The 20,975-nt window shown below is 49.7% G+C and overlaps 1 protein-coding gene across 4 annotated transcripts; it reads left to right on the top strand.

Moving 5' to 3' along the window:
- Positions 1 to 2,019: 2,019 nt before the first annotated feature.
- TCEA2 (transcription elongation factor A2) lies at positions 2,020 to 19,296 on the top strand. 4 transcript variants are annotated; one of them, XM_080405200.1, is made up of 10 exons: positions 2,020 to 2,236; positions 4,870 to 4,932; positions 5,603 to 5,708; positions 7,169 to 7,259; positions 13,187 to 13,320; positions 14,813 to 14,869; positions 15,650 to 15,804; positions 16,153 to 16,299; positions 18,291 to 18,362; positions 18,980 to 19,296. In XM_080405200.1, the coding sequence occupies exons 1-10, from the start codon at positions 2,168 to 2,170 to the stop codon at positions 18,986 to 18,988; spliced, it is 903 nt and encodes a 300-aa protein (XP_080261326.1). In that variant the 5' UTR covers positions 2,020 to 2,167; the 3' UTR covers positions 18,989 to 19,296. The 4 variants fall into 4 exon arrangements, with proteins under 4 accessions (XP_080261326.1, XP_080261324.1, XP_080261327.1 ...); XM_080405201.1 differs by lacking the exon at positions 18,980 to 19,296 and adding an exon at positions 3,509 to 3,680 and having other exon boundaries at positions 2,099 to 2,236; positions 18,291 to 18,973; XM_080405199.1 differs by lacking the exon at positions 18,980 to 19,296 and adding an exon at positions 3,509 to 3,715 and having other exon boundaries at positions 2,099 to 2,236; positions 18,291 to 18,973.
- The last annotated feature ends 1,679 nt before the right edge of the window (positions 19,297 to 20,975 follow it).

Here is a 20,975-nt window from a genome sequence, read left to right as displayed (position 1 = left end):
AAGCTGGCAGGGTTAGGGCTGCAGAGTTGGCCTGTGCCCATGGGCATGCAGAGGCAGGGGGCATTTTCCTCTCCTGCCCAGCAGGCAGCTGACAGGGCTGCAGGCGTGATGATTTCATGCCGTTTAGTTCCCAGGGGACTTGCTGCCAACCAGGCAGTCCTGCGGCCTGAGTGAGGACGGTCCACCGCGGCAGGAGGCCAGTGCTGGTGGGATGATGGGTTTCTTGCTTGGAGGCAGGGAGCAACGGGGTGACGGCGCTCGGCATCAGTGACTGTGTGCTCTGGAATCCGAGACGCGTCCCCAGCCATACTTGTGGTCAGGAACCATCTTCGCATTGCAGCGATACAAACCACATTCACAGTGGCAGCAGTGCCGCTTGAGCGTGCCTCTGACGCCAAGGACCGGCGTGACCCGACCCCACACACAGGACAGGCGGCTGCCCGCTTCCAAGGACCTCCAGAAAGTCCCCTTGTTGGGACTTGTTTCCTCCTCCCTCACAGAGGTGGGCCTCTCCAAAATGGCACCCCCTTGCTTCACAGACAGACTCTGCCAAGGGATGGAGGCTTTCCAGATGATGCAGAGGCTCCAGATGGAGGGCTGGAAGGAACTTGCGTTTGCAAACATGGGGCCAAGCCAAGAAGTTTCAAGGTAGCTCCAAATGTCATGCCAGGGAGAGGGTCTGGAGCTCAGGTCTGGTCTGGGGCCACCTCTGCTGGTTTGGGGATGAATCGAAATGTGTCTTGCCCATCTGGGGAGCAGTTCTTGCTGAGGTCTGGCCAGCTCCATGAGAGCTGCCATAAGGAACAGCAAGCTGGCAGATTTAGGTACCGAATGGGCAGTTTTGGGGGAGAGCCACCCGGCAGAGGCTTAGCACCAATCTGTTCAATACCCTTCACCTTTGTGTGCTGGTAAAGCTAAACTCTGCCCTCAGTGACTCAGTTGCTGCAAGACAGAGCATGGCTGGAGTTGAGCTCAGGGAGCCCTGGTTCCCAACACCTAATTGTGCAGCCTGAGGCCACACATAGCACAGCTCCATGTTTTTGCTTGATCTGCAGCCCCGCCGGGGCAGGACACGGCCGCTCTTTACCAGCACAGTCAGGGCCCTCTCTCAAACATCCGCACTTGGCGAGGACTGTGAAACTGGCTGTGCTGGAGGAGGCATCGAAGTTCTCCCCCTGCCAGGAATCAGCTGGAGAGAACAACAATATTCAGCGGCGAGTCCCACAGCACAGCTCCCAGGGGACGCGCTGCCCTCACGCAGTGTACGAGTGCCATCTACAGGGGGGCTCCGCGCCCCAGCCTGGGCACCCCGAAACCCTGCGCCCCCTCTCCACCCCGCCAGCCCTTCTGTTAATTAGTCTCAAGTCCCTATGGCCACACTGGAGTGGCTGCACAGCCCCGCGTCTCGGTTCAAGCCAGGCAGCGGGGCTATAACCGCAGCACTGAGGGCGGCCGCTGCGGGGTTGCTGCCATGGGCGGTATTCCTGCGGTGCGCCATCACCGCTGGAGCCAACTCCCCCCCGGCCCCAGGTGCCACAGGGCTGCTGGCTCGAGTCATCCTTCAGGCAGTGCTGCCACCGGGGCCGCGGGGGCTCCACGGGGATCAGCTCACCTGTGGCCGGAGCTGGGGGCCAGGCGGGGCCCACCTGTGGCAGGGGCTGGGCAGGGGCTCTCCACTCCTGCCCCCCAGGCTGGGCCGCAGCGGTGCTCAGGCCTCCCCGATGGGGAGGCACCGGGGCCCAGCTCGCTGAGCCGTCAGGGGAAGGAATCCGTGAGAGGTACATCAGCCCCTTCCGGGGGGAGGCAGCCTGGCCCAGCCGCCGGTGCCCCACAACAGCCGCTTGAGACACGCGTGTCCCTGCTGTCCCAGGGAGCCCCGAAGCAGCCCCGCGGTGGCAAGCCCGCCGGGGCTCCCTCAGGGCACGGACTACAGCCCCCACAATGCCCCGCGGCGGGGCGGGGCGGGCGCGGGGCACGCTGGGAGCTGTAGTCCCGCCGCCGGGCCGCCAGCCGGGAAGAGGGGGGCGGGCGGCCGGAGGACTACGAATCCCGTCGTGCCCCGCGCGCCGCCCGCCCTGACTGCGGTACCGGGGGCTGTGGTGGGCACCGGGCACCGCCGCCAGCCCCCGTCCAGCCCCCGGGACCGGCCGCCGCGGGGAGCGGCGCAATGGGCGGGGAGGAGGAGATCGTGCGCATCGCCAGGCGGCTGGACAAGATGGTGGCCAAGAAGAGCGCGGTGAGTGGCGGCGGCCGGGCCCCCGCAGCCCCGTGGGGGCGAGGGGGCCTCCCCTCTGCCCCGGTGTCTGCTCTGGCGGCCGGACTCTCCCTCTGTGCGGGGTCCCCGTCCCCGCTGCCGTGCGGTAGGCCCTCGCCGCTCCTCCCTCAGTGTCCGTTGGGAGGAGGCCTCCCCCATTTTGGGGGCCTCTCTCTGTGCAGCCCCCCCCCCCCCCCCCCCCCCCGTTATGGTGGTGCAGCAGCAGCCCCGGCCGCCCATCAAGGTGGGGGTCCGTCCCCCAGACGTGGGTGCAGCGGGTGGGCTCCCTCCCCGTTCCCCCTTGCGGTGGTTTGGGATTCACCCAGTCCCATCTCACCGCCCGTTGCTGGGGGGGGGGGCAGCTCCATGTTCCGGCCCTGTGGGGCCCCCTCCCTCCCCACGCTGTGCCCCCCCTCAGGCCTCATGCCCCCAGCCCCACAGTCAGCACCCTGGGGTTCCCCCTGTGCTGCCTGCTGGGGTGTTCTCCTCCAGCCCTCTTCCCCTGTCCTGTTGGGAGCTCTTGGGGAGGGGGATCCTTGCGCATCCCCCCCCCAGTACTGCCCTGGGACTGGGTTGTGCTCTTGGGGAAAACCCCAGTGCTTCTGTATTTGCCTCCTGCAGCTCCGTCCCATGCGAGCACCTTCTGCGCACTCTTCTGTGGCCTGTGGGGGGCTGCCCTAGCACGCTGGGGGGCTTGCAGGGCGTGCTGTAACTGGGCTGGGGGCAGCAGCAACTGTTTCTGTGCCTGATGGGATGTGTCAGCTGGTGCTCGTAGCAGCAAGCTGGGTGACGAGGGTTTGTGATGGAGGTAGGCTGTGTATCTGTGTTTGGGGTGGGCAAGAGGGCTTTTGGGGCTGTGGGGGGGACCGTGGAGGGGAAGAGGTTAGGGGAACGTGGTATTTGGGTGCTGGGAACCTGGGTTTGATTGTCACGTGAACTTCTGGATGCTGGACTGGCTGTGCCACCCGTGGATGGCGGTGAAGGCTGGCGCTTGTGTAGCTGTTGTAACAGCCCAGGAAAGTGTTTGGGCTAAACCGCAGCCTGTGATGTCTGTTCCCATTGATGGCAGGTTTTCAACGCCATTGTTGAAATAGGAAAGGAGCAACTTTGCAGAATTTGCTTCCAAGCTTCATTGAGAAAGAGGCAGCTTCTTAAATGAGCGGTATGCAATGTTTCCTCTCAGCTGGCATTTTATACAGTACTGAACTGTAGTGTGTTTATTGTTATCAGCTAATTTGCGAACTCTTCCTGCAGGATTGTTGCCTGGAGTACCAGTTTGTTGCTCTAGTTTTTGCATGGATCCTCACTGGCTGCCATTGTGCCAAGTGGCGCCATTTCTGATAACGGAGACAGGAATCACCCAGTCATTTTTTATGTTAAGGGCTGGATTTAATGGAGCCCGTTTGGCTGTTGGAGGAACGGAAAGGTGTGAAACTGCCTGAGTGGGAAGTCCCTCGTACGGTAACGTGTGGTTTGTGCTGGTGTGAGTTGCTTGTGCGCACACTGAAAGCTTTGACTCTGCTTTGATTTGGCTTTCTCAGCATCTGTTCTGTAGGGTGGCACTGGCAGCTGGATTGTTTCCTGCAATGAGTCGGAAACGGCCCTTCTGCATAGGGAGGACTGAGACTGAGGACAGGGTCTGGCAGTGCAGGCTGCTTCCCTTCTATACAGTCGTAGGCTTTGTAGGTCTTGTGCTGCAAATGGGCTTGGAGTGGTTGGTGTTTTAAATGAGCTGTTAAATGTGAACACTAGAAGGCCTTGTTTGATAGGAGGGGGATGGGAGGAAGGAGCCAGCTGAATGAAGACAGGCATACTCCAAGCTGTGATGTGCTAAAGGGAGACTAGTGCTTCTATCCCTGCCATTTCTCTGAGTGACTAGCAATTTTAGGTATTTACAGACTGCCTGGTGAAGATTTTTTTTTTCTGGGTCTGTGTTCTGGGATGCAGAGCTGATGCAAGGAAACTTTAAGGAGTTTCAAATGAGCAGCTCTTCAGCATCACTGCTTGATGGCTTTGCTCCTGCTATGGGCTCGTCTCCTGAGCAGAGTGGGATATTAATATGGAAACTAGGAAACAGCTACATTGTTTTTCATGCTGTAGAAAGAGGATACTTTGAGCTCTGGCCCTGGACGGTGATTCTGAGCTTTCGGTGGGGGACTGAAGTTCTTGCAGCTATGCTAAATTGTTCTTGTGAGCTAATATCATTGATCAGGGCTCCTAAAAGAGTGAGCTTGATAGTACGATTACTCCTGCAAGCCCAGGGGTGTGCTGAGGGGACAGTTGTGATTCAAGAGTATATTTTTCAGGTGTTAAAAATGTTAAGCTTGCCAGGTAAGGATAATAAACTAGTGCTGCAGTTGTACCATACACCAGCAAAGATCTGTAGCATTCCAGTTCTCTTCTGTTTTCCCCATTCCAATACCTCAAGTGCCTCTGAATCATAGGATCTACCGTCTGGCCAGAACAGCAATCCCAGTGGTAATCTTGCTGATGCTTTAGGGAAGGCTTGTTGGTGCTTTTCCCCTTTGAATTTAACTTTCTGAATTTATTCCCAAGCTTTTTTATTTCTTTACTAAAAGCTGGGGCACTCATTCTGTTTCTCTTTTCCTCTCCAGGATGGTGCAATGGATTTACTGAAAGAACTGAAGAGTATGCCTATGACTTTGGATTTACTGCAGGTGAGTTGCACAGTTAGGGTAAAAAGCTGAAGTCTGCATGTGGATGAGTTCAGAATATCTAAATAAACTTAATAAATTAACCCTTACTACTTGCCCACTCAATGCATCGAAATAAATGTTAAGTCCAGAAAATAGTATTGAACCCGGGTTTGGAACTGGCAATTCAATAGTTCTGGGTTACCACAAAACTTTCTGCCTGCAACTTGTGCACAGCTCATGTGGCAGATGTGGGTAAATACTCAAATCCTTTCTTAGGCCTCAAAAAGAGGGAAGACCAGATTAAAGTAGCAAACACAAAGGGCAGTCACACGGGGAGGCGTTCTTTAAGTCTTTGTAATGGTGATATTCGGGACACTGGAGAGTTGTGAACAGAATTGCAATTCAGATTAAGATACATATCCTGGATTTTTGCACTTTAAGTTTGAATGTCACTTATAAGTGTGTAGAGAAGGTATTTGTGGGTGACTGAATGTCTAGCATCTGATCAGTTTGAGTAAGCTGGAGAGTGTCATCTTGCTCTTCCAGACTGTAAGGAGAAAATAATTCTGAAAGTCCTTAGTTACTTCATATCTTGGTCATTGCTTTGACTTCATCATGCTTCTTGCCAATTTCAGTTAGTAAAAAATGACGAATCTGTACTTGAATGATTCATTTGAATGTTCACTTCCAGTCCACCCGCATTGGGATGTCAGTAAATGCACTGAGAAAGCAGAGCACAGATGAAGAAGTGATATCACTTGCCAAATCCCTCATCAAATCTTGGAAAAAACTTCTAGGTAAGAAAAACAGCATGTGCCTGTCAGATTTGACTTGTGAAGGAGCTGGCTTTAGCAGGAGGCAGGGTTTCTCAGGAGAGCTTATCTATTGATCTGAATAGAATATTATAGCTAATCAGCCTTTACAATTACACTCTGTCTTGGTTTCCTACCGTGCATTCGCCTAGATTTAGCTCCATTTTAGCTAGCGCATCCTTGAAAGAGCATTGAAAGCTTCGGGACTATTCTTAACGCACACCTGTTCATATAATTAATGTTATTTGTAGAAAAAAATCTGTGCTCTGAACCCTCCGCCCCGCTTGTGTGCTGTGTGCTGTTAGTACAGCATGCGCTGTCGACCTTATGCAGTGACTTGGAAAGAGAAATGCTTGAATGCATTTTGGGTGGTGAGTTATAGAAGGACCTTAGTTTAACACCTTGTAGACAAATTCACCTGGACTGTTTCCTGCTGGGGAGGCTTTCGTGGTGATGGACGCTGACAAGCAGAAGCTTGTAGCTGTCTGAGAAGTCTTAATGCTGATACAGCACAGACAAATGTCAAAATTACAGATGGAGGGATTACAGATAAGATTTCAGTGGTTATCTTTGTGATAAAAGAACGAAGCATCTGCAGCGCTGAGATTGGGAAGGCAGCTCTGTGTCCTGCTAGCAAGACTGTGTGCCTCCCATTCTGTGCTAGTGGCAAAGTATCCCAATGTGAAAGTCAAACACTCCTTATGTTTTAAATAGATCTTTTGGGCAGTTGTGTGTAAAAAGACCGAGAGCCATGTGGTGTTTGAGGCAAAGTGAAATGTGCAGGTGGCTCTAGCCTTCACCCGCAGGCTCCCGGTTGCTTGATAGGCAAAATGAGTGTTAGAAGCACTGTTTTCCTGTCCTGGCTGGAACTTCAATCCACCGAGGGTTGATGTGTATTGACTAGGCTGAGACAGTTTACCTCTGGGTCAGGCTTGCTCTACAGTGGAATGGAAGTCCTCCCAAGGGTTGTGCTATTGGCTTTCAGCTTTCAGCAGCACTTGGGAAAGACTAGAAGTTGTACTCCCAGGAGGACTAGCCTGTGCTGGCCCTTCAGGTGGTGTTTTGCTGGAAAAGCTGCTTTTAGTGGTGCTTTAGAGAACTTGATCTAATCTGTACTCAGCAGCCAGGGTGTCTGTGAAAGAAACTTTTGTGATGAGGCATGTCTTGTGAGGAAGCTTATCTCCCAGGGAGGGAAGGTGATTGCTCTTTAGTTTGGTGAGGAAAGCTTTTGTTTGAATTAGTTTCTACTTAGAGGCAAGCAAAAGGTCTGTTGGAAAGCATAGAAGACTGTAAAGGCATTCTTTCTCCTCATTCTTTTTGGAGAATAATAACTTGCCTTAGACAAACACTGCGTTGTGTTAAGGCATTGATTATTGTATGCAGGGTTGTAGCATAAAGACCAGTTCTGAAGCCTTTAGCATCTGTTTCTTTTCTTTTGAATATAGATGCTTCTGAGGAGAAAAGTGAGGAGAAAAAGAAAAGCCTGTCCTTGCCAACATCTTCCTCAAAGGAGACTGGTAACTCAAGGGACCAAAGGTAATGCTTCCTTTCAACCAAAGACTATACTGTTACAGAATTTGCATTGTTTTTAAGGCACCTTACATTAATTCTACGTGTCTGAGTTGTGAATTTTGTGCAGTCAAATTCTTGGTCAGAAACACCAGAAGTGCAGACCTCTTCACATGGATGATCTCTGGTGTTTTTAATACTGTAATACAGAAATACAATCTACAAAATACAGTGGCTTTACTAAGTTTATTTCATTCATGTCTTATTTCATGTTTTTCTACTCTTGGTTATGAGTTGGTTTTTCTATTAGTAAAACATTCCTCTTTTTTTGTGTTGCATTTTTTATATATTTTTGCTTATTTCTAACTTTGAATTCCTTAGAATGAAGATTATTTTTGGCCTTTGCAATATCAAGCGATGGATGGGATTGATTGATATATCACTATAGCAAAACTTCCACTCCTTTGTCCTTGACAAGTCCCAGCAGAAGTCCTCTTTTCAGTCTGGACTGATGTCCACCCGTCTGGCAGGTCTGCTGCATGCTTGCTCCTTGCCATGTCTTGAATGTGGCATCCAGTTTCCGCTGTCTGTGACTGAGCGACTGCGCTTGACAAGCCGTTGAGCAGAGGCAGTGATCAAAGGCGAGGGGGCAAATATGATTTAAAGCTTTGTTCCAGAGACAGAGACTTCTCTCAGATCCCAGGAGGGTGTGTGCTTCATAGGTTTGCCCCTTAAGTGATCTAGCCAACCTTCCAAGTTTGCCAGAAGATTTAGAGTATTAAGGCTATAGTCCTGCTGGTTTGCAGGCTCTCTTCTATGCTTGCAGCCTGTCCTTCGTCACTTTCTTGTCACTGTACCCTTTGCTGTACCTTTTCCTTTTTTGCTGAGATCTTTCAAGGCTTGACGCTTTGGTGTGAGCCTTTGCAGCTCTACACAGAGCTGCTGGTGGAGAAGGCTACTGATGCTGAGCTATGTAACTTTAACTGACTTGCATCTTTGTTATCTCATTTCCTAAAGTTTGTGAAAAAGGATTTTCTAAGTGTTGCAATGAAAGTACTGGAGAACTTCACAGCCAGAATTGAGTCTTGTAGTGACACAGTGCAACACAGGAGCTAGGGCTGTCTGGATCTGTGTATGATACAACCCGTGGCAGTCTGGTGTGTCAGTGGTATGGGGGTAGAACCAGTAGGATGGAGTCTCTCAGCTGCTGTTTCCTTTTGTCCCATTGAGAGAAGAGGGTTAGAGAGGCCAAAGAGCAGTCAGTCATAGTGGAGGAGAGTTTGCTGTGTAAGCCGAGAGAGTTGGTCTGAGCAATATCATCAGTCTTGTGATGCAAATATCTTCTCTTCATGATCCTTATACTCTAAAGTGCAGACTGGGCCTGCCTTCCCCAGGGTGTGGATGCAGGAAGGATCTGTTGTAGGGCTGATGAGGGTAGGAACTGAGTCAGTCATGGGTAAGAGCCTTTGTGCATGTCCTTACTGGTAAAGGGAGGCAGATTTCCCTCCAGGGTAAGAGCAGAAGCCTTTCTGGAAGTACTTGGCTCTTCCTGGTGGGGAAAGAAGGCGAGTGGTACTGACTTGGCTGGTACTGCTCAAGCCAGGAAGTAGTATATGCAGAAAGAAAAAGGGAAGCTTCTGAGTGAACCTTTGGAAAATTGACCTTGTGTGGAATGCAGAGCCTGGGGGCAAGGAAGTGTGTGACATTCCCTGGGCACAGTGGCAATAGATACTTCATGAGCAAAAGGAGCTGGGCTTGCTAGGACATCTGGATTGAAGGCTGAGGCTTGTAGTAATTTCACTTGGAATAGGATCCTGGTTGTAGGTAGAGAGGCAAAAGTCCTCTGTCTCCTTGCTTTGTCAGACAGTTATGATGGGGTATGTGGAGTGGAGTTTTCTGGTTTGTGCTGCTAATGCTCTCCTGTGCCTTGCTGTGCTGCAGATACTGCAAGGTGTTTTTCCTCCTTGATGCTTTCTACATGTATTCAGCCTCCATCTTCTGAATGGCAAAGCATCCCCTTGGCTGTGAAGGATAAACAGAAGCAAATGAATTAGTGTAGCACAGACCAGCAGAAGTGGCAAGCTCCTGGTTTTAGTCTGTTCAGCCAGGCTATCTTTACAGAGACAGGAATGCTTACTCCTCAGTGCTGCAAAATAAACTACTAATCTGCCTTGACACAAAACCCCCAATTTATTAGCAGTGAACGTCTTTGTTCTTTGAAGCGCAGGCTGTGATGAAGGGAGCCTGACTAGCTGCTCAGTGTGTGATAGCTGGTTCAGATGAGGCTGCTCTCAAGACACCAAAGAGATCAGCTTGTATTCAGATATTTCAGCCACTTAGTCTGATAGATTTTGGCTGGGCCGCCTTTTTCTGTCAGGGAGAAGTACTTGATTAGCTCTTGGCCTGAGATTTGTGTTGCTTTCTGGAGCACACATGTAGAAATCCCTCTGTAGTGACTAGAGAGCTAGCACTGCAAGACCTGAAGGCTCCGAGCCAGCCAGCGTGGAGCTGGCACCTGTGAAGTTACATGCTGCATTACTTTAATCCAAAGCATATTCTGTTGTGCTGTAGTCTTTTAGACGGTTAGCATAGTACATTCTAGTGGACTAATGTCTTTGTCTCTGGCAGCTCTTCCAGGATTCTCTAAACTGCCTTTATTAGGTGGTTTTAGATCTGTGGCCTGAATTCAGCTCTTCTGTGGGATTTTCTTCCTGCAGCCTTGAGTTCTGCTTGCAGTCCCTGGCTCTTGCTTTGCCACCATTTTGTTCCAGAATAGCCTTTCTTATGTATAAACTTTTGTTGCCTGGATAGATTTACAAGCGCTTTCTCCTGTTTAAGAGGAACAGGATTTCCTTGAATCAGTCTTCTAGGTGTGTTTGAGCTGTTTCCCAACTATTCTAATTAAAAGCTAACTTTAAAGCTTAATAAATAACTGTCTGTATGGTCCTTGGCATGGCTGAGAAGTCTGTTTCATCTAATTCCTGAGTGATCAGTTGTCATCTTGGGGCAGGTGTGACATGTATGTGGATGTAGGTGAGTATGTCTTTACTCATTAGCTAATGGAAGTGGATTAACCATGCATCTTGCCTAGCTTTCTTTCCATGTCCAGGGAATAGACATCTAAATGTTTAAGTCAATGGAATTTGCAGATTGAACCTTCCTGAAAAATTAAGTATTACCTGTGCAAATACTAGTTTAAAGACCTAGCTTTTAAGTATTGAATGCGGTGAAGGTCGTTGTTGGGCGTTCACGTGCATTGTTTTGCTCTGGGAGACTTTAGTGTCACTGTTACTTGCAAAATGAGACAAAAATTAAAGCCAGAGGAGCTGTCAGGAAAGCTTCTCCTGCTGCCCCTTCCCAGGACAACACAACCTCTGCCCAAGCTGTCCCTGACAGGCTTTTGTTGAAGCTGCTCTTTGACAACCCTGAAAAAACCTCAGGGTAAGATATTTTCACAGCTGCCCTTGGCTGTATCTTCTAATTCATAACTCACCTTTACAATCTGAAACTTGCTCTCAATCAAAACCTGTCTTGGTAAGGCCATTTCTTCATGCTTTTGTCTTTAGCAAGTATGGAGGATTTTTTTCCACTGTCTTCCTTTGTAACAAGTTTCCAGTATTTCGGGACTTTTCTCCTCTAAGTCTTCTCTGCTGCAAACCATTCCAATTCCTTCTTTCCTTTTATTGCAGGTATGTTTTCTAGGCTTCTTGTCTTTGTCATTTGGGAAGTCTCATTTTTCCAAACAGTTTTATGCAATATGATCGGCTGTGACTTTTAGATGAGTTATTCCTGAGCTGTGTATGCTCTGCTATATACCCCCCATGTGTGCTGCCTATGATCTGCACATAGCTGCTTAAGCACAAAAGTACCTGATGGTGATTTATGTGTCCCAGCTAAGAGAAGACCATCATCTATTTGATTATGTAAAAGCTAATTAATTTCTTTTTTTAATATATGCAGTGTAAATCCTATTGAATGTTTTGAGCTGTTAGGACACAAATCTGTTCCTTAACAGCCTCTTGCAGTGCTGACCAGTAAAACTAGCTAGTAAAAAATGTTTTTATTCAGCTACTGGTTAAAACACAGTAAGCTCGCAATATAATCTCCCCCATAGAGTGCATCTATTTCGTCTGAGCAAGAAATTAATCTTCTGCTGTGGTTTGACCTGAACAATTTGCTGAAGGTGCACTGGTGGATGCTTCTTAAAGGGGCCTGGCGAGGTTTTTGAACTGCAGAAATCCAGTAGCCCTAATGATGATCTGCAAGCCAGACTGGATTTGAACTTAGCAGCAGCAGGGTCTCCCAGGGTAAGTCCCTGAAGTTGTCTGGCTCAGTTTGTGCAGCAGCAAACTCAGAACGTTTCTAGCTTAGCACTGTTTTTCTGTGGGCTGACTAATCCCTTCCAGGACAGTGTGGTGGAAGTGCCTGGGCATAACAGATTTGGTTTTGGTGGCAAAGAACTGGCAGTAGTGACCCAGCTTAACAGCGATTGTCAAGCCACTTGAATCTTCAAGATGTTGCCAGGATGGTATCTGTGAAATACCAGCATTTCTCTTCTGTTTTTTTTTCCCTTTGTGTCCCATTGTGTTAATGCTACCAGGCATTGGCCATAAATACAGTGTGTTTTATGGCCCAAACACCAAAGTCAGAGCAGTCTCAGCTGAAAATTGCTGTTTTGCTGTCTAGATTTAAGGCAGGCGGAAAGCTCTATAAAATCATCTGGGAATCATAATAGCCCAAATCTTTTACTAACAATATTTCAGGGCTAACTAACTCTGTGCACAGATGTTAGGCTTTACAGGCAAGACATTTCAGCACTGTGGGTGTACACCCAGCTGAAGTGCTCAGTGAAGTTACTTCTGTGGCATGCAAACCTCTGTGGTGTGCGCAAGCCCAGCCTGCGTGGTGATTCAGCCTGCCCACATCATGTGGCGCTTGTGCAGGCAGGTCTGGGCAGCGATTCTGTGCCTTCCCTCTCTGCAGCTGGCTCCCCTGGTGGGTGACCTGACTGAGTCAGCCACAGCAGGCAGGTGTTTGCATTCCCTTGGCTGTGCCCATGATTGCTTGCAGGTGGAAACGAAGTTATTTTTGTGAGTGAAGCGGTATTTATTAGTCCTGTGCTAACCTGGCACCTGTGCAAGCCATGTGTGATTGTGTAGGGGTGCTTCTCTGAGATGAGTAATCAGAGTGTCTTGTCCAGATTACAGGGAAAAGGAAGATCCTCTCATGTGTCATGCTTTGGTTTTTTAATACCAGAGCTGAAGGAGACGTTTTCTTTCTTTTCCTTAGCACGTCAGCTCCTTCTTCTGGAGGGTCTAGTGTGGGCTTCTCTGATTTCTGCCCCAGAAGGCAGCATGCTGCACTCCTTATCGGATACAGAAAGCTAGAGTGGGATTTTTTGCTTAGCTGTTCTTTCCTACTACTGATATCTTGGCAGTAAAGGATGAGAGATGAGGAACCAGCTGAGAGTAACTTTAGTGGTGGCTTCTGCTCCCTTTCTGCCAAGAGCAGTTATGGACTTGGTGTCTTGTGAAGTGAGAGAGGAATGAAGCACCATGTATCTGTGCACTATGCTACAGACCAAGAGTGCTGATGGTCTCAGGAAGTCCTGAGTGTATTTGAGTTACCGATGGTGTCCAATGGCTTCGTAATATTGTCACTTGATGCCCAGCGGTGCAGCAGTTGCGATATGTGTTAATAACAGAAGTTGGTTGGCATGCCTGCTACACGGATGAAACTCCATTTACAGCCAGCAGAGTCCACAGGAGAGAGCGTATCTGGGCTGGTGTTAGTTGCTGTATTGTGCTGTACGCTGACATGGGGCCAAGTGCCTTTGCACTGTTTTCCTCTGACTGGTTTTGTATTGTGATTAACAGGATGCTTGGCCACATACCTGCTGGTCCCTCTCAGTGACCTGAACTGAGACATTCTGACAGGTGAAGTTTCTCTTTTAGCTCCAACAAAAGGCAGGAGGCTCCGAAGACTCCAACCACCCCCAAAATCACCACCTTCCCTCCGGCACCCATCACCTGCGATGCTGTCCGCAACAAATGCAGAGAAATGCTGACAACAGCTCTGCAGGCTGATGGTAAGTGCTGGGGGAAGCCCTGCATTGCCTGAAGTGCTTCACAGCTCCTGGTGTGTTCTGACAGAGACCTGTGAGTGTGGGTCAGCACCGACTCCTCTTGATAAGCTCTTCTGGAGCAGCCTTGTCAAAGGATTACTGCCATCAGCTCAGCCTGGCCACTGGTCACCCCTTTGACAACCTGGCTGGCATTGCAGCATTTTTAGACACTTGCACACGGACCTGGCTTGAACCAGAGGCACAGCAATGTGTCAGGTGATGGCTGTTAAGAGCACAGGGTTGGTTATGTGGGGTCTTCTGCTCTGCAGCCTGGGGTGGTCTGGCCAGAAGTTTAACCTTCAGGTGTGCAGATATTTGCTTCCCTTTCTAGTTCTCAGACTTGTCTGATTGCTGTAAAGTGAAGCTGTCATCTCTGCTTACCCTGGGGGTGCAAAATGAAGCTGTAACTCAGTACGTGGAATGCGTCAGTAATGGTGCTTATGCCAGTCACCATCTGCTCTTGGACTCCCCTGCCTTTGCGGACTGGAGCCTCTTAAATACTGTGGTCCCCTGTGGGTCTGGGGTGGAATACATCTCTCTTGCACTCAGACTGAGCCATCTAAAATGAGAGGCGACTGCAGGTGCTCAGCGTCTCTTGAAATCAGATTTTAAACACCTCAAGCTAAACACATACTTGTGTCCAAATTGCAGGTCCTTTTGGAAAACTGGGGTCTAAGCGCTGCAGAGTTTTATTAACTTGGAGCCAAGGAATGTAGATGGCAGTTGGAGAAGTTCACAAAGTCTTTATTTCTAGCCTTCCTGTGTGTGCGTGTGCCTGTGTTTATATATATATGTATATATGCTGCATTAAATACTTTGTGTAACTATTCAAAAAACTCCATACGAAGTCTGGGAAGGAGTCCCCTTGAGTCTTTTGCTAAGGTCAGCCCTGTTCTGCCCCATCTTCCCTGCTTCATGACATTGGTTGTCATACCCAATGTCCAAACTCATAGTGGTTACTGCACTCTATACGATGCTGTGTAGTTGGTGTGTGAAAGAGGGGAGTGACAGAGTCCTGAGGGGAGAAGAAAAATGAAGGTGTGATTTCAATGCTGCATGCTTTTGGGCCCTGCTGGACAGTTGATCTGAGTAGAGCTAGTTCTCATTGAAACCAGCATCGGATGAGACTCAATTCTTGCCTATGTATGTTTGATTTCAACTAAACAAAAATATATTGAAAAACTGTGCGGGGGCCAAGGTTCTTGTTAGCTTTGTCTAGTACGGTCCGTCTGCTAGAGAGGCAGAGGGAACAGACTGGTTTGATTGGTCCATTTTCATCACTGCCCTTTTCGAAAGGGTCAGAGGGTAGCTAGAGTAAAGGCCAAGATACCATTTGATGGAAAGGGCACATAAATCAAAGTAGCAAACCATCTAGATTTATATCTCAGAAATACTGAGCCTGGGGACCCCTTGCCTTGTTGGAAGTCATTTACCCCATGTTTCTCTTGCCTTACAGATGACTATATTGCCATCGGTGCTGACTGTGAGCACATAGCAGCCCAGATTGAAGAATATATCCTTACTGTAGAGGGCTTCCTGGAGGGCCTGCATGCCTCCAGGCCATGAAATTAATATGCTCGGAGGAAAAATGGGATGGTCTTTCTTTGCATAAATATTCTGCTGCAGCTCTGCTTGTCAGGGTTCTGTGTCTGGTTCGAGCTTGGCTTGGCTGAGTTCTGGGTCACTCAGGAGCGACCAGTGTGGTACTGGGGAGCTCAGGGCAGACCTTTTGCTACTGTGATGGACACAGTTATTTCCTTCCTGTTTGCACCATAATGCACTGTAATTCACAGTTTGTCCCCATCAACATGCTGTTTCCTGCTCTTCTCAGCCCTGCTTCCAAATGCACACAACTCGGTGTTGCAGAGACTGCCGATAGAGACAAAAGCAGTGGGAAGGATGGAGCAAGGAGGATCAAGTTGCATATTGTTTTGAGATAAGGCAGGAGTTTGCTTGGTTTGGGGGCTGTGGGTAGGAGGTGCAGCTGGGCTATCTTAGTGGAGGGTTTTGTGACTACCTTGCTGAGAGAAGGAGCAGGTTGAAGAACTTGAGTGTAATTGAAAATAAAGATTATTTTCAGCCCAGTGAAAGAGCCAGAACTGAAAGCCCCTGGACTCTGGGATTGTGTAAGCCTGCTCTCAGATCCAGCATTAACCTCCCAGAGCAGGCGCTGCTGTTGATTCCCAGCACCCTCGTGTCCTGGCAGCGGGTAACACTCCCTGCTATTCACAAGTGGTGTAGAAAGTGCTTGAAGGCCTCAGGGTTGATTGCAGACTCCTTGACTGCCGTGTACGCATATACCAAGATGTCAAGAACACCGACATGAAATACAAAAATCGAGTGAGAAGCCGCATCTCTAATCTGAAGGACTCCAAAAATCCTGAGCTGAAGAAGAATGTGCTGTGTGGGGCAATTACCCCTGAGCAGATCGCGGTGATGACCTCGGAGGTGAGGAAGCCTGAGGTTTGCTGCTTACAGGGGATGTGCCCTTTGGTTTAGCTTAAGCAAAGGGCTGGTCAGCTGCTGGAGTTGCAGATTTCACAGCAGCTGCTACCAGAGCATGTGGGGAGCGAGGTAGCAATGGGCTTTGCAGTGTGGGCAGTAGTCTGTTGGACCTGCAGATCATCGTGGGGGCCTAGGTATGAAGCGGAAACCGGGAATGAAAGGCTTTCTGTCTGAACACCCATCTGTTAGGCCACCCTGTCCTGTTGACTTTCTGCTGAAGTGGGTGTGGTGGTAGAATTGGACAGATGTGATTTTACTGCTTTTTTTTTTTTTTTTTTTTTTTTTTTTAAGGAAATGGCCAGTAATGAGCTGAAAGAGATCAGGAAAGCCATGACAAAAGAAGCGATCCGGGAGCATCAGATGGCCAAGACAGGAGGGACGCAGACTGACCTCTTCACCTGTGGGAAATGCAAGAAGAAGAACTGCACCTACACCCAGGTTAGTCTTCCTGCTCCTGCAGCCTCCACACCGTTGACCTCTGCACAGGACATGATCAGTCATGGTCACGAGCTCTTACTGTTCAGTGACAGGCCCTGCAGCATGGCACAAGTTTTGCCACTGGTGGAGAGACCTTTTCTGTGCACTTGGGGCTCTCTGCTTTTGCACAATCATTTTTGCACATGTTTCCTTGGAGCTTGTGTAACTTCTTTTGGCTCATTTGCACAAGAGTAGGGGTTGTGCAGCACCAAGGAAGCTTTTAAAAGTACAGCAGTGCTGTTTGCTGTGCAGCTCAGGAGAGCTGCACATTGAAAGCAGGTGCTGGGAATGTGGGGATTTGGACGAGAAAGGAATGGGTAGTGTAGAGGAAAGGGACTGCAGAAACTGAGGCAGGCATGTTGATGGTATTAAAAGTACAAATTAAGAATGATAAGCTGTGGCTGGACGAATCCCAGTTTATTTAAAATCCAATAGCATGAAGCAGGTGAAATGTAAAGAATAAATGAAGCAGTGACGTGAGCAAGCAGAAGGGATTTTTCTTCTCAATGGACAGCTGCTGGAAGCCTTGCGCATTACCAGTGCTTTCTAGTTCCCGCGTTCGTGCCAGGCATCTGGAGATAAATGTGCCTTTGCTGTGAGTCAGTGTTTTAGAATGTGCAGATACCCAAAAATGCACCAGCAACCACGCGATTGCTACTGAGTGGGTGCGCACAAACTGCGTGTGCAAGTGCAGAGTGAAACTCCTTTGTCTTCTTGGACTTGACATGCAAACGCAGATGAGAGGGAGCGCCAGGCAGCTGACCAGGGATTTTCCTTTGGCTCAGCAGCAGCCTTGCATTGCGCAGGCTGGCTCAGGCGAACAGCCTCGCTCTGGGAGTGCGTCCCAGTAAGTCAGCTGGAAGCACTACCTGGGCTGTCTCGCTTGCCTCAGCAGCACATGCAGCTCTGTCTCCACCTGTAGCGGACTGTTGTCCGACTGCCTGGAATTGGGGCAGGTGGTGACAGTGTCTTCTAAAAAGAAATATCAGAAGTTTTTTCTGTATTTTTATTAGTTTTCCAGTGAAATCACTCTTTGGTGACTGAGATGTTGTAAGTTCCAAGTAGATGAATTGGCATTTATGAAAGCGTTGGAAGCCAGGCAGTAACATCGGGTGAGAATTACAGAATTTAGCTATCCAGCATACTTGCAAAACGTGCTTAATTTGCATCATGCAAATACTGTGACTCTTGCATATTGGGTGATTACACATGTAGATCACCATAATTACACCTCGACATAGTTCTGCTGTCTGTCTTGTGCAGTATTTTCAGGGTAGATCTGCCTTGTGGTATTCAAATGCCATGAAAATGGGATTTTTTTAGCAAAGTATGTGTTTCTGGCAAGAGCCAGTCAGAAACAGCAGTCACATCTGGGTTAAATATCAGAGTTCCTTAATGGCTTAAATACAAAACAGACTGGAAATGTGCAGAACCTGGTAACCCAAAGCATGTTCCTGTGAGGCCAGGACATAGGACTGGTCTGGGAGTGGGAATGGCTTGAGTGCTTTTTCTATGTGTTGCTGTGGAGCACGTGCTTGATGGGCTGAGGGTTTTGTCGTTTCGCTGCTGGCTGCATCACTTGCTGGGGGACAGTACAGGGAGGGGCACCGGCTGTGGATATGTCCACCTCTGGTGCCACCTGCAAGGAATGGGCAGCAGAACAGATGAGGGAAATCTGCTGCCCCAAAATATGTCACTCCACGTAGTGCCAGGCTCAAGAAGGGTCACGAGATGTGTGCAGAGGTCTCTATCTGCGTGTAGAACAATAACCAGACTCATTTCACAGGGAAGGTCCTTTTGCCCTCCCAAGCCTCGGTCTTTCATTGATTTCTGACAATGTGAACCCAGCATGAATCCCTGGTGGCCGGAGGGACAGGGAGCCCCCTGTGACTCCCCCCGTGGGGCCATGTGTGATGCTCAGCTCTCACTTCCCTCATCATGTCGTCCCCCAGGTGCAGACCCGCAGCTCCGATGAACCCATGACCACCTTCGTCGTGTGCAACGAGTGTGGGAATCGCTGGAAGGTAGCACACCAAGGATATTACTGGCACTGAGGGGTGTTAGGGTAGCTGCACCCACGATGCTGCAGACGCTTAGCTGCTGCCCTCAGAGGTGCTGGCCAAACGCTGACTGGCTCTAGCAAGTGATCTTTCCTCCCAGCACAGAGGCAAGAGCTCCTGGGTTCATCCCATCTCTGCAGACCAGCTGGGGTCAAGTCTCACTTTTGTATTCCCTGCCTCCCTCCTCACATCCCCTCTTCTGCTATGACCAGCTTCACAGTGCTTTCCATGCTCCCTCTGCCCCCTGAGAGATGGTGGTGATGACATTCAGGATTTTAAAACTGCTCTTTGACACTGCGCACAGAGCTTGGGGATGAGCAGAAATCTCCCAGTCAATGGCGAGCAGAAATGGGGCCGCTACCCAGAGCCAAAGAGCCACGACTGAGAGATTCGAACGGGGAGCTGTTTGGCCCCTGCTCCAGGGGCTGAGCCCTGCCTCTGCAGGATCCCCAAGCCCTTGCCAGCTTCAGAAACAAGACCATCACCTGGATCCTTATCTTCTAGGCAGCACACGCATGACCCGCAACTCCCCTTGGCAGTGCGGTTTTTCTAATCGGGGTTTAAACTCCCTTCTCTTGCAGTTCTGCTGATATGTGCCATGGCCCGAGAGCAGCAGCCAAACGCAGATCAGAGCGCAACCTCCATACGCCAGCTCCCACGGCAATTGTGTATTGTGTCCCAAGTGAGTTTGCATTGTCACGCGCTGAGAGAGCAGCTGCGGGGAGGCCTGCCTCTCTGCTTGGGCCTCAGTGGAGAGCCACAGCTTTGGGCTGACAGGTTGGCAGGAGAGCTCACTAAACACACTTAGTTGTTATTTTCTCATCTAAGCAAGTACGGTCACTTTTTTTCTTCAAAACTAATATTAAACATTTTTGTCAGTTTCTGACTTTTATTTCAACTGTGTGTGTGCAGCACTTTGCTTTTTGCGGTGTGGAACTGCATGGGAGCTTGGCAGACGGTCAGTGGCCAGATGGATGAGGACTGAATGTGCCTGGACCACCGGAAAGGGAGAAGCTGCTTGTAGGTACACCTTAGTGCACGCAGGCTTGTTCCTAGTCAACCTGTGAAATCTTAAGATGCTGGGCCAAGTCCTGGGGTGGCTGGGTGGGCAGTAGTAGTCTTCCTCACCTGGCTGAGGAGATATGTTGGTAGAACACAGCTTTGGGGCCATAGCTTTCCACCCTGGCAGCATTTGTTTGGCTTGGCAGTGATGCATACCTTGTCATCTCAGGCCTTGAAATGCCAACAGCATAGGCTGCTGCAAAGGTGAGAATGTGCTGCCCAGGCTGTAACAGACAAAGCAGGGGACAACAGGCACAACAAAACCCCAAAACCTCACGCTGTTGATCTTGGGGAGCAGAACAGGGAGAAAGGTGTGCTAGGCCCAGGTGAGGTTAGCATTTCCTAGCACTCCATCCCTCCATGGAAGGAGACCCTTGTAGCCAAGAGCTCCCTCGGCTTGCGGCTGGCTGGGAGCAGGGAAGGTCAGGGCAGTCTCCGAGAGGGTCTGGTGGCCTGTTGCTATTCCTGCTGCCTTGCAGAAGGCTGCTCCCCTTGGAACAGCTGGGAGCAGTTGATACAGGGACAAGCCATCAATAAGAGAGGTGGAGGGAATCCACTAGCCAGTGGAAGTGTTAAAAGGGAGTCCAGGCACTTTCCTGCTTGTGTGTGCTCTGCTTTTAGCTTGATGGCTGAAAGGCAGCCTGAATTTTCAGTGACTTGCTGGAGAGGCTCAGGAGGAGTGGAAATGCTGCAAATACAGGAAATTTTCCAGAGGCTTGGACCTGGAGGAGGCAGGGGTTACAGATATTGGTGGGAGATGTCAGCACTTGGCTCTAGAAACGGTTGAGGTTTGAAGTGAGCTCGGAGCTGGTGCTTGGAATGGGTGAGATAAAGGAAGGAGCAAGTAGCAAAGGGGTGAGATGACGGAACAAGTAGCAAAGCGAGCCTCAGGTGCAAATAGGACCTTATGAAAGGGACCTGCAGGATCAGACTTTTTCTGGGAGGTGACTAGAACCTGGTGGGGAAATTCTGTCTGTCCTCACAACAGTTTTTTGGCCTGTGACTTAGAATCCTCCTTTTCCTAATCTTTAACTGGGGTGATGCAGCATGTCGGGGGAACCCAGCGGGGCCCCTGAGTTTGAGGCTGCTCCGGAGCAGTGACGAGCAGTGCAGGAGCATTTGCAGTCACATCTCTTAATGGCACCGCTCCCCTGTTCCAGGGTGAAAACCAAGCATTTCCACTGGCTTTTCAGCTTGCCAGACAGCAGACATTCAACAGAGACCTTGGAGATGTTTAGAGGGGAGTAAGCAGCCACATGAAAGCAACTGGAAACGTGCTCCCAGCCCCTTTGAGGGCTGCGCTCCTCTGGAGGCAGGGATCCCCACAGGATCCTTTGCTCGGGGCTTTCACTTGACAGGGTGCAGCCAAGTCTCCCAAGAAGGCAAAGATTCAAAGATGCTGACAACTCGTTTAAGCCTCACGAGTCTTGCGGTGAATGGGATTATTCAAGCCAGGCTTGGGAGGGAACAGTGTCCTTGCAGTAATGCTTGAAAAAAGCTTCAGGATCTGAAACC

The sequence above is a fragment of the Falco punctatus genome, assembly GCF_963210335.1.
Source record: "Falco punctatus genome assembly, chromosome: 10".
In the NCBI taxonomy this organism is placed as follows: domain Eukaryota; kingdom Metazoa; phylum Chordata; class Aves; order Falconiformes; family Falconidae; genus Falco; species Falco punctatus.
Note: the sequence above shows the minus strand (reverse complement) of the source record. Positions and strands in the feature narration are given on the sequence as shown.